Source organism: Larus michahellis, chromosome Z (genome assembly GCF_964199755.1).
Source record: "Larus michahellis chromosome Z, bLarMic1.1, whole genome shotgun sequence".
Classification (NCBI taxonomy): Eukaryota; Metazoa; Chordata; class Aves; order Charadriiformes; family Laridae; genus Larus; species Larus michahellis.
Window position 1 is genome coordinate 29,171,169 of NC_133930.1, and position 13,371 is coordinate 29,184,539.

The following is a 13,371-nucleotide window of genomic DNA, read 5'->3' on the forward strand; positions in this document are numbered from 1 at the left end:
TGTGTGTAGCCCAGTTGCATCCTTTGGGCTCCCTGTCACAGCAAGCATTACAACCCATAGCAATATCGTACTGGCCTGATTTCATGTAATTTCATGTGACTCATTATTCACTGGCATAAACCAAAGGGAGTGTCTTCTACATCACCCATTAGGAATTTCAGGTATAAAAAAAAAGTTGTTTTTTTCTGCCCTGGATTGTGTTTCTTTTTCTAGTTGATTTTTTTTTTTCTCTAATATAAACAGAAATTGGTTTCTGAGTTACAAAACTGTGCAGCCTTCTGAAGGTGTTTTTTCTGTGTTTTGCTTTATAATGTAACGTGATGACAATGATGTTGTCAGGAATGATTTCCAGAAGAGATGGGTGGTCTGAGAACGTTTGCAGGGTGTGGGGGCCCTGCAGCACTGTGTGATGGGTGTCATCTGAATGTACCTGTCCATATTCAGGCTCACACCACCTGAGCGAAGATGACACTCTTGCACCTGAGACATGGGCCACCAAGTCCACAGACTGGACAAAGCAAGAAATTTTTATCCTGGTTCTATATAGATGGGGTATCCTCTTTATCGGGAGTGACAAAAGCGTATGCCATCTATGATGTACAGAATCCATGCAAAGACTTCCTTTTACCAGTGAACACTGATTCTGATAGTGAGAAAACAGTGAGAGCTGACGCTCCTGGCTGACAGCGAGTCTGCTGGATCTTGGAGAACAGACATGGTTTACTAAAGTCCATTAGGCTGACCTGATGTGCGTTTGGATACTTGGGAGGGCTGTGTCCAGCCTCTGACCTACGCTAGGGAAAGCTGCTTGTGCTGCAAGTAAGTTCTGTTTTGTTTTAACTCTTCACTTGCTTCACAACAATTACTAAAACTGAGGCTTTCCTTCCCATGTGTTAGCTGGTTGTTAGAGCCAAGCTCAGTCACGCTAAGAAAAGTATTGAATGTACTTTACCCCATTTTCTAAGATTGTTCTTGCAGATAATATTTTAGTAGGATGCTGTTCATGACAAGGGTCTTCCGCATGGTGAGTATACATAACAGAGTACAAACAAGGCAAGTAAAGTGATCTGGGGATGGAGTTGCCGTATGAGCTGGGAGAGAAGATTAAAGGTTTATAAAATCATGAAGGGTGTGGAAAAGCTGAATTTGCACTGATGTTCACCAAGTCCTGCAATGCAAGAATTTGGTGGCACTCAGTAAAATCTGTAGGACATCAGTTTAAAACAAGAAAAAAGTATGCAATGGAGTCACCATCCCTGGAGGTATTTAAAAGATGGGTAGACATAGTGCTTAGAGATACAGTTTAATGATGTTTTTCGTCAGTGTTAGGTTGATGGTTGGACCAGATGATCTGAAAGGTCCCTTCCAACCTAGGCAATTCTATCATTCTATGACAGCCTGGGACTTCCTGCCCCACAAGGCAGCAGAGGCAGGAGGCATCTGCAGGGTCAGAAGGGGGCTAGTTAAATTCCCAGGTGACTTCTGTGGGTGTTAAAAGTCAGGATATACCTTTAGATATTCCCAATCCAATCATTGCTGGCGCTGGGAGAACACAGAAGCATGGACCATCATCAGGCACATGTCCTCTCCTTAAATGGTATCTCGTGTTGCCACTATTGAAAACAAGGTAGTCTAGATGGAGCAATATGTGGCTCCACAGGGTGCTTGTTATGATTGTGTCTGCTGGGAGTATTTTGAAATCCTTCCCCTGTTGCTTGGTACCAGCAAGTCAATGAGCGGCTTGTGCAGAACAGGTCATTTATTTTCTGGATCCTCCAGACCCACTTGGGGTAAATCCATATGAAGGGAAACCAAAACCCAACAGCTGATGGTAGAGCATTGCTGTCATCGTTAACAAATGTGGCAAAGCAATACTGGGGGAAATTCAGAAAATTGCTGGGCTATTTAGGGTAGCTGGAAGGATCCAATGCCTTTGAAAGATTTTCATTTATGTCCATTTTCTGGGTCATTTTCTGTACTGAAAGCTGGCCAGTAACACCCAGATCCCGTGCAGTAGGTAGGTGGCTTGGGAGAGTGAAGTAGAAGCTTTGTAGAAGCTCAGTTCAGGAGATGAGGAGGAGACCATTTTGAAGTCCGCAGAAGAAAACCCCTCAGACCCTTGTGTTACTGAAGGTTGTACATTTATTCTGTACTTGGAGAAATAACAAGGCAGGCAGATAGCTTAATGCAAGCCTGCTTAATGTGGTGGGGAAGACAGTTTAGGACATCCCCATGGAAGAGACTAATTGTTAATTCCAACATAACTTGAGAATTAGAGCTTGGCATTGCAGTAGCTGGGAGTTTGCAGTTAAAAAGCAACGAAGCTCAGAGTCGGGTCTGATTTTTTTTTTTTTTTTTTTTTTTTTGGTTTGTGGCAGAAGGGAAACATGTGCCCTGGCTGAGAGCACTCAGACTGTTCTTTTCTTCAGCTTGCTGACTCAGGTCCCAGAGTTTCTGAGCCATCACTCTCTTCTCAACAGAGCTTAGCTCAGCTTTTGCCTGGAGCTCTGCTGTGGAGACCTTTTACAGGCCAATGCCATAAGTGGAGGGAGTGAAGGCGGCAGGCAGGTAAATTCATGCTGACCGTAGCCATATCTTGTTAATTAACTCGCCTGTGGAAAGGATTTACAAGGCTGCTTCTGCTCCCATCGTACTGCAGATCCTGCAGAAAAAAAAAAACATACCATAGTGAGAGGTGGCTGTTTTGGTTGCCTGCTTAAATATAGTCCAAATTAAATTGCCTGTCATATTGCATATAGCAAGAATCGTCTCTGGATCATCTCTTGATAGAGGAGGCTGCAGGAAACACTGATCGCAGGGAATTTTTACTTTTGCATTTTAGGGTGGCCGAGGCAAACAGCCTGTGTTAGTAATTTATTTTGTTCAGTTAGAGAGACTTAAGCAGCAAGTGAACTTGCGTAGTTTTGCTTGTGATTTGGATGCAACATTAAAAAGACATTCACTCTAGAAAGTATGCGAATGGATGAATTGTTACATGATTAAATAATTAAGTGAAATTTAAAATCGTTCACACTTTACCCTTATCTCAAAGTTGACTGCTCTGTGTCTGACCTGAAAAAAATCCCCATATGCCTGCATTCTTGTTTTTTAACTTAAATGATAAAAAAAAGCAACAAAAACCCCCATTATTTCTCCCTTACAAACTTTGCCTCTCAGTTTATTGTCCATCTGTTTAGATAAACATATGGATAAGAACAGAACCACAGTAGGGATAAGATTGAAAAGAAAATACCAGTGAGGTACACAGTCATTCTCCCAGGGTAGATACCATCCACAGAGCAACTCCCCACATACTTTCTCTTGTGCTGTTGCTGGCTTCAGCCCTTGCTTCATTTAAATTGCACCTGGCATATTTGGTTAAGGGTACGAATTAGGTTGCAGACATTCCTGTTTCCTGTAGAGCCGCACAAGTTTGGAAAGTGCTTGCGCCTCTGGCTGAGCGAGAGGAGGGATTTCCAGTGCCAAGTTCTTCTCGCAGCTAGAGAAATTACCATCCCTGTGTTTAGATGGGTTTTGCATGTATCTTGGCTGTTGTTTGCAAATGTTATCAGTATCTTGCAGAATGAAACTGGGCGAGTTCTGCTGCAGGGATGACCCACATGTGAGGGGGAAGTGTCTGGCAGAAGTCTTGTTGCACTGATGTGTAACAGGAATGGAGCAGTACCAGTTCTTCCTCGAGCGTTGCATCTCGTGGGTCGACTTGCTCCGTCAAGCCCCTCTATCCCAGGCCTACTTAATCGCCGCTTTGCACTTGCTGGACAGGATTGCAGAGCTGCTTTCCCTCCTGGGACCATCCTCTGACTGCATCCATCCGAACAATTGGGAGCCAGAACCTTTGAATCCCGCACAGCTCTGCCCCACAACGCTCCCACTTTTTAGTCCAGATCTTAAGCGATAGCATCGTAGTGTCTCAGTCACACTCGCCCTGTGAGCGGTTCAAGATATCTGCAGATCTGGAGCTTGCGTTGAGTGGCTGACGTGACCGTTTACTCTTAACAGTCTGTGTGTGCCATGAGAAGAAAGTTACATGCCTACTTAGCCTAAAGCCCCGTTGCCTGGGAAGCCAAGGCCTGTCTTCTGGAACCCCACAAACAAGTGCATGCGCATCACCATTTCCCACATGTGACTGCGGCCCCGGCACAGGAGGACTTTCATGATTATTTTTCTGGGTTAAGAGATGAGTTATATTTGTCTTCTAATTGCTGTGTTGCCAACATGCCATTCTACTACCGCTCCTAGATCAAACCTCAACCATTTTCTCTCCTAAGCCTCTCTTGCAAACATCAGACTAAAGTGGGAGCCTGGATTTTCGGCAAGGTCTGTGGCTCTTGCGTCTACAGCTCTACTGCGTGGATGCCAGAACTGATGTATATATACTTGGATATTTTTGGTGCAGAAATACTGGCATGGGTGAAGGTGACCTGACAAGATGCAGCACAAAGGAGGAACGAGGTTCTTGTCCCTTGTGATTAGAACAGGATTAGGACAGAGACTTTATGTTCTGCCTAAAGATTCACCATTCTGGAAAAATCTGTAAAAGCTGGGGTGTCGTGATAGCTTGTAGAAACTAAGGATCATGTGTGTTTAAGGTTTCTGCTATTGAACCTCAGGGCAGAAGAGGGTTTTGAGTATCTAATTCAAAACATTTTAAACAACTGCTTCATTGAGCAATAACACTTCATATAGCTAGTCTCTGCTTGTTTTGCGTTCGCCCTAGGGTTTGTAAATCACAGTGTTCACAGGCAGGCATGGGGTGAGCATGTAAAAACACATGGGCAGAAAGTTGAAGAGTTGGGAATGGAATATATACGCTCCTCTACTTATTTTTTTTTCCAAGATGTCTGTACTGGAGAACATGCTTTGCTGTAGAGCAGGCTAAATTTTCCTCCTCTGTGTATTCCAGCTGGCTTCCAGTGGTGTCCTGTGCCGTGCCCACACAAGACACTTCTATCGAAGTGCTGCTATTGGGGTGTGAGTTGCTGGGGAATCACATGCAATAACTTTCTAAAAATGGTCCATGTATGTGTTGGTGCAATTTCAGAAATTCAGTTCCCAATGTATTGTTGTGGCTCAAAGCGGTATGAATACCCTTCCTCTGTGAGTCTGATGAGCTAGATCAGATTATTGCCATACTTTAGCAGCTGTTTAATAGGCAGGTTGTCAGCTGCAGTTACATTTCATCTGAAAAAAAACAAAAAAAGGACCCCATTCTTCCACTTATCTTAGGTAGCAAATTATTAGACCCTATGTTTTTCTCTCTTTTTTTTTTCTTTTCTCCTATCTCTTGGTCTGAATTTGCCTCCTCAATTATTTTATTAATCCTCATTTAAGCTCAGAAGCATCATTGTTTTAACTGAAGGTGAGTTTGTCTCTTAATGGAGGTACTTAAGCCTGCACAGCTTTGAAACCAATAGAAGTGTACCCAGAAGGGAGTTTGTAGCAGGTCAATTACATCTCTTTAAGCCACAAAAAAATGTAGACCTGAGGCCCTGTCCTGGCTTTCAGCAGTGTCTTTATTAATTTTACATCAATTCTTACCTCAATTGCATTTGCTTCTCACTATTAGGAAGCTCTCCTCATGTGTGCCTGTGATAGTGATGAGTGTTTTTGAAACTGATAGCATGAAGCTTAGCAGATCTTTACTTTTAAATCCACGGCAAGTTTCCAAGTATGCCACCGCATGGGTTTTAAGTCAGGGCTCACTTTTGTGGTTCACCCACTCTCATTTGGGACTGCAGTGCCCCTAAAAGAGGTGGGTCCCCTCCACAGGGCCCCCTTCCACCTGTACCCGTCCCTGGGTGGGTGGTCTCACGTCTTCTCCTGTACCAGCCGCAGTGGCAGTGCAGCTGGTGGTGTGAGCCAAGCAAGGTCAGGCAGCTCGCTAACACCCAGCCCTGCAGGAGGGCTGAGACAGGACCCTGGAGGACGTTGGCCAGATGGATGCAAATCTTGTGTCAGGTTCCCTGGGCAGCCTCCCTGGAGCTTTCTTTGCTTCTCGTGGGGTAGGAAGCCGCAGACTGGCAGAACACGCATTGCCTGATAAAGCAAGGGCCACGTCAGACAGTGTGTGTATTTTACTGGGCTTCGTTGGTTTGGGTTTACAGGGGTGCAAAGCTTCTGCTGGGGCAGCACACAATAAATATACACAGTGAAAGCAGGGGAGTGTGCCTGTTGGAGTGCCAGCGAGAAGCACAGAGCTGTGCTGACCAAATCAGAAGCGGGTGAATTGATTCAGCCCTGTTTACCCCTGGGTGCACTGCTGGTAGAGTCCGATGTCCAGCTAAGTGCAGCCTGCCCTGGGACGGTGCCTGTCCTGAGAAACTTAACGTGGAGGGAGGTGATTAATTTTTCAGTAAGCATGTGTTGTGACTCAGGAAAAATTGCCCTTCTTGAACTTGAAGCATAACTTTGTATCCTGATGGCAATGGCAGAGATGGGAGTGATCCTTTAAAATGTCTTCCTTTGAAAGGAAGTAGTTAATATTTTCCTAAAAGCTCACAGATTTTCAAACTTTGGTCCTGGCTACAAACTCAGCCAGCAACATGCTTTTCTATTTTTTTTTTTTTTGCCATGCTTCATTGTTTCAGAAATCTGATAATTATTGTTATGCCTGGAATCTTGTGATGGGCCTCTCTGCGTCATGGTCTGTGTTGGACGCCTGCTTTATTTTGTTGTTTGTAGCCTTTTGCTTGTACAGTCTTTATGACAGTTTCATGTCCTGCCCTCCGTTGAACAAGACATCATAATTTTAAGAGTATACAGCAGAGCCTGGGGAGGAGGAGTTGCAATGGAGGTCTTTCTGCATTCTTGGAAAATGGATGTCAGGATTGTTCTAAAAATGAAGTGATTTGTGCTTGTGTTCCTTGAAGGGGAAAGCTAAGCAATACTAGCCTGTGTGATGGAGCTCCGTCAGTTGTAAGAGACAGCCAGCTTCGCTATCAGTGGGTATACCTTTCACTCAGATTCACATGGTGCTCCCACTAATTCACTTCTGGATTTTCTTTTCCTTTGCTAATCTGCGGAGCTTTTAAATATTTACACGCGCCTACTGCCAGAGCCAAATCAAATATAATTGGAAAAATGTGACTGGTTTGTTGAGGAGCTGTCAGCCTAAGTCAGATGGGGGTCGGTGAAGGCAGGGTGTTCTTCATACACTAAGCTCCACCTATCTGAGTCCACAAAATGAAATGCTGTTTGGATTGTAGAAAACTTGAAGCGGAGCCATGAGGACGCATCTCCGCAGCCCCAGACAAGTCAAATCTGTTGCTCTGAGGGTGGGGGTTGTGATCAGGCTGCCTCCGTGGTGGGCAGGGAAGGAGGAGCAGGAGCCCTGTTGCAGAGCCAGCAAGGCTGGCTGTGGAGAGCCAGCCAGCAGCCAACTAGCCACAAAACTGCTGCCAGTTTTGCTTCTGCCTCTCACTTGGCTCGGCAGCCACCCGCCCTGGGTGACGGCACCCTTTTTCTGTACCCGCAGCCTGAGCTTCAGGCGAGCACCACTTCTTGGTGGAATCTGCCACATGTGGATTAAAGACAACCCCACACACAGAAAACCTGTCACCGCTGAGACCTGCAGGGGACAGGTCTCGCAGTCAGCTGTGCACCATCCCATCCCGGGGTCCATGCCAGCTCTGGTCCCCCCACCCCACAGGCTTCCACGGAGCAGCCAGTGGGCTTGTCATGTGATGGGGATGCACGGACTTGCTTTGGCTGCCTCTGCAGTGGGGTCCTTCTGCCCTCACCCCCCTGAGGGACATTGAAGCTCGGAAATTGCACTTGGTCCCCCTCTCGCTGGTGATGCTCTTCACCTAAAAATCTTCTAACTCTGCCTACGTAAACCTTTGGGTAGTCTAAAACTTACACACGTGCCAGCAAATGTGAGGAAACTGCTGTGGTACAAGGGAGGCTAGGGACAAACTGCAAAAAAGCTCAGGGTAGACCAAAGAAACAAAGCCAAATGCAAATTCAGGTGGTTACATCCTCCCTGAGGACAGATCCCGAGCAGCAGTCCTCCTTGCAGGTTGTCAGAGCCCCACAGTTCAACTTCAGACGCCAGCAAAGCGGTGGGATTTGTGATAGTTAGGACACTGGTTAAGAGGAATATATTTACTGGCACTGAAGATGAGACTGTAAGCCAGAAATGTGAACTTAATGTACCTAACTTCTTAAAGCTGTACGTTTTTAACTGCCTTTTTCTTGTCTGTTTCAGGTTGCATGTCTGGTTGGACTTGATGCATGGCATTTGCATGACACCTAACAGCCTAGGTCTGGATGTGTCACTGAGCAAACATGGCCTACCCAGCAAACACTAACAGCAGTGCTACAGGTAACTAATCGGGAACACTTTTCCCGCTTTGGATTATAAATTTATTTTTTTAAAACTTTTATCCTGAAATTGTGGAAGTAGCAGAAAACGGAAGTAGCAGCAGCTAAAACTAAATACTGAAAACTAATTTCCTGGTAGATCAGAGCCTGTCTGTTCCCCCACCACCACCCCCGATAATCTTTTAAATATTTAAAGTGTGGAAAGTTGTTTGCAAAGATGTATGGGCTGGCACTCAGTTGTTCAGCATGCAGTGCTCTCTGCTTTCAGGGACCTACGCTGGCGTACACCAGACTCCGAGAGGCCTAGGGGTTTGCTGCAAAAAGTCATGTGGTTGTTATCCTGTGTCTGTAATTAACTTGTGAGATTAACCAGCTCTTACGCATCGAATCCCCAGCCCTTCCTGGTCAGGCTGAATTTTGTTTCTTGTTTCTCAGCAAAACATAAAAGCATTTCTCCAGCAACATCACAAGGAGGTGTGCAGTTCATTTCACTTTTTCGTTCTTTTAAAAAGCTCCCGAGATGTCTATTTCAGTCGGGTCATACTCTTTCAAATAGATCGCTTGGCATGTTCAAAGGTTGCTGAGGAGAACTGATGGGTCAGGAAGGGGCAGAGATTGCAGAGCGACTGATAACAGCACAGCAGCAGCAGCGTTTCTTCTGCGGTTGTGTCAATATTTTCCCGTTCTCCTGATCACTGCACAAACATAGCATTAGCCCACTACAGCTGAGGCTGCTGCAGTGGGATCATATGGAAAATTTCAAGTGCATGGCAGGAGCCTGTGGGTGCTCTTTTGAGACCTCCTAATGTAGGTATGAAGGGAAATGGATTTATCAATGAAAGCTGGGGTGGCTGGGAGCACTTTGAATATCCTGGGAAGGAACATTAACTATATATGTTTCTGTTATGCATGTAAATAGAAATTTCAGGGTGTTTTTTTTTTCCCTAAGGCTCATGCATTTGTGGTCAATGCTACTTGGTAGATCATGACACGCACATACTGAGAATTGGCTTATCTATCTGGTGGATTTTAGAACCAACCTGCTTTGAAAATATGTTCTGGTATGAAAACGAATCCTGAATTACTCACTGTGCTCACTGTAGAGTTGTTCTAATTAGTGCAAGGGATTAAAGCATTTTGTGTGCAGGAAATTAGAAATATGGAGTGTCATTATCTGCAATTTATGCAAAAGAAGTAGTCTTTTTTTAAAGGCCAGTGGAAGTTACACGAGAACATTGGAGTTACTTTTATACGTTGATGATTTAAGGCTAAATTTACCAATTTACCTGAGACTGCTGAAAAAGGATATTTTCTTCTCTCACCACCACTTTTATACAATTAAAAGTATAGTCTCTAAGAAAGAAACTATATCCTTTTTGTAACCTTTTGTAATCTTTTTGAGGTGAACTTCAAAACCTCTGCTGTGTGACTTAACTGTCACTGTTCGCTGCCTAACCCCCCCACTTAACTTCACTCTTTTTAGTAATACGCTTTTAACTTAAGTCATGCAGAACAATTCCCTCTGCTTACAAGGAAGGAAAAATTGTGCGTGGACTGTTACTGATAGGTTCACTAATCCCCCCCACCCCGTGGTAGAACTGTCTGTTGAAAAAGTTGATAAGCTGACATGTAAGTCTTAAGGGAGCAACATGGTTATACTTTTACTGGGGATGTGTTAATGCAAGATGAAGTTTTAGTTTCAGGATTGTTATGCAAACAAGGCTTCTTGCAGGGTAGAAGCTGTTTGTTCCCTTATTCGTAGAAAGACACTATAATGCATTGCACGTATTTAATTCAAAACTAAATTGGACAACATTTTGCAGAGACTGTCAGGACTTGTTGGCTTTGCAAACCCTGGAGGCTGGCGTTCTAACATGCAGCTACGTACGCTCGTGTCTCCAAATCCTGAGCAGCTCATAATGGACAGAGTATTGGGCTGCAAGTACCTGTGACTTGTTATCCTGCCGTGCTGCCTGGGAGAGAATGCCTTTGGATGAGCAGGAACTGATTTGGGCGTTGGGAGGTATTGAAGCAAGTTTCTTAATTGCATGGAGCTCTAAGAGTGGAAAGACAAACTTCAGGGGTGGTGTTTTCTGCACCCTCTGAATCAATCAGCAGCAGGAAAAAGAACTAGAAAGACTTGTTGTGGACTACTAAGCTGCGTTTATGTTACTCGAATAATTTGGCAAGTTTGACCACATATTCAGCTGCGTTCAAGTACGAGGTGACTAAGGAGCAGTGGTTTGCTTTGGTTAACTCGAGAATGTGAGTACTTGCACTGTTAAATGATTATGCCTATGTGCCATTTCGGTCAATTTTTTCAGTATACAAGCTTGTATGGACTATAGCTGCTGCAGATAAAATCTGTAGAGGAATTCTTGAATTTGGAACTTGTTTCCAGGAAAGGATCAAGCTATTTTGCATTTGCATAGAGATTATTTTTTTAAGGATGTTTATGAGAAGTACATTTGCTGTAAATATTTTTGGTGAGTGTGTATGTGAGATAAGCTACAAAGCAAGTGATGACTTTATCATGAAACCACCTATCATAAATTTCTCTGCCTGTTGCATAGCTCGGTAAAGACGTGAACTTGAAATGTGGCGAATAAATAACAGAGGCTGTGATTTAGACTTCAGTACTGTTTGTCAATAGTTTTGTTTGCTGCTGACAAAGTTTTAACACTTCGTTCCCAGCTTCATCGCATAGAGGTCTTGTAATGAACTGTATTTCTGTGAGCTGCAAGCTTATTTGTTCATCTCGATCCATTTTGGAAGGGGGTTTAGAGAATTGGTACTGATTTTGGACTAGGCTCTGTCAAAGTTGTGCCATCTGCTCAGCAAATAGCTGAAGTCTCTCTAGCACTAGTGATAGATAAATCAGTGCTTGTGGAAAAATTTGGCTTATTTTATCAGTTGGGTGTGGGTAATCACAACCGTGCGCTGTTTTGAGTCTTGCGCGGGTGGCAGGTGATCTTACTGCTCAGTCCGGTAAGCTTTGCGGGGCTAAGGACCGCAGTGGAAGTCTAAAGCCCGTCATGAACTCCTCCGAGGAGCTGCAGCAGGAGCTGGGAAATACCCTGCGTCCGTGGGGAGCTATTGGGAGGCTGGACTTTTTTTGGTGCATAGTACAAATTAATTTCTCTTTGCATAGTACAAGCAAAAAAAAAAAGAGGTGATCGTTTCTCAAAATAGTATTAGTGTCTTCATTAACCGCTGGGTGAAACTTCCAGTAATTGTTAGCCTCTGTGCTTGCTAGGACTGATGCATAAATCATCTACTTAATGAGGCTCTGCAAACTTTTCTGTAGTGATATCTGTAGAAAGGTCCTCCAATTAGCTGCAGAAAGCACGGTGCACACCAGCCGAAAATTTACCAGGCTGTTCAGAAATACTTCTGGCTGGATTTTCATTCCTTTCACTAATACCTGATTAGCTGAAACTTCGTTTTCAAAACACATGTTCTGAAAGGCATTGAATGGTGTGAAATTCCAGGCCAATTCCATTTATTCTGATGTAGAAAACAAGGAAACAGAAGTTTGTAGAAAACAAACATCGGAGACTGATTAAAAAAGATAAAGGATTAAAAACTGTATCTGTGTCTAACCATAATGAAAACATCTGTTTTATTTGACTTCCCTAAGCACCTCGTGCTCTGTATCCAGAGACCACAGAATTGTCAGTCATCTTTTTAACAGGGACATGAAAAAGCATTTTAACGGAAGAAAAGCTTTTCCATTTTTCCTGAGTAGGATGGGCTGCAGGGGTCAATATAGCAAGGCTGTTGCACAAACCCTTTCCTTACTTTGCTGCGAAGCAAATGCATGTTGTTTTCTGTACAGGGTGTCTGAGATTTCCCTGATTCTTCCTCTTTCCTCCCTTCAGTCTGCACCTTCCCCCTCACTCTTGTTTAAGTGTGTTTCCATGCCTTCCTCTCCCACCTTTATCATGCTTCTACATACAGGAGTACTATATCTTACATGGATTCAGTGGAACGATTTCCCTGTGTGTTTAACTCAGCTATATGCTTTACCTCCTTCAGATTCCTACGTAGTTCTTAAAGCAGTGGCATTGTAGCAACTCACCGTCATTTTTACTGCTGGTCTCTTGGGACTTGTAAAGCAAGGAACTGCTGCTGTGATAGCCAGTGTGCAGGCATCCAGTGTCTTTGCTCCTGGTTTACTCCTTTGACTTTCAGCCTCCCAGGGACAGGGAAATGTCACCCCCGGAGATCTGGGCATCCACCTCCACTTGGAGACCACCTGCACCAGGGACTGCAGGATTAGGGGTCGTTTGGCAACAGATAGAAACCGTGTTGGAACACTGGTTCCCCTGCAACAGCCTGGTTATTTTATATACGCAGAGGCCTGATTATTTTATATATGCACAGTTACTCTGCAGCACTCCATGGGCCTCTGGTTAGATTTTTCTTTGTGTCTGAGCAGACTCCTAAGTGAAGTTGTAACTATGCACCAGTTAGTCGGAGAATGAGGCCATTACAATCATAGGATCATAGAATCATAGAATGGTTGGAGCTGGAAGGGACCTTAAACATTATCTAGTCCCACCCCCCCTGCCCTGGGCAGGGACACCAACCACTAGATCACGTTGCTCAAAGCCCCATCCAGCCTGGCCATGAACACTTCCAGGGATGGGGCACCCACAACTTCTCCAGGCAACACCTACCAGTGTCTCACCACCCTCACAGTAAAGAATTTCTTCCTAATATCTCATCTAAATCTCCCCTCTTTCTGTTTAAAACCATTACCCCTTATCCTATCTTACACTCCCTGAAAAAGACTCCCTCCCCGTCTTTCCTGTAGGCCCCCTTTAGGTATGAGAAGGGGCTATAAGGTCTCTCCGGAGCCTTCTCCTCTTCAGGCTGAAGAACCCCAATTCTCTCAGACTGTCCTCATAGGAGAGGTGCTCCAGCCCTCTGATCATCCTCATGGCCCTCCTCTGGAGCCTCTGGAGCAGGTCCATGCCCTTCTTATGTTGGGGGCCCCAGAGCTGGATGCAGCACTATAGGTGG

General features: G+C 44.5%; 1 protein-coding gene across 7 annotated transcripts in view; it reads left to right on the top strand.

Annotated features, from left to right (window-relative positions):
* The window catches only part of KANK1 (KN motif and ankyrin repeat domains 1), a 133,511-nt gene that overhangs the window by 71,941 nt on the left and 48,199 nt on the right, over window positions 1–13,371 (top strand). For 5 of the 7 annotated variants that reach the window (XM_074569739.1, XM_074569738.1, XM_074569741.1 and 2 more), the window contains one exon: window positions 8,228–8,344. The exons of the other annotated variants lie outside the window; for them this stretch is intronic. In XM_074569739.1, coding sequence (XP_074425840.1) covers window positions 8,308–8,344 — 37 coding nt within the window. In that variant the 5' untranslated portion in view covers window positions 8,228–8,307. The remainder of the gene's footprint in view (window positions 1–8,227; window positions 8,345–13,371) is intronic. 7 annotated transcript variants of the gene reach the window in all.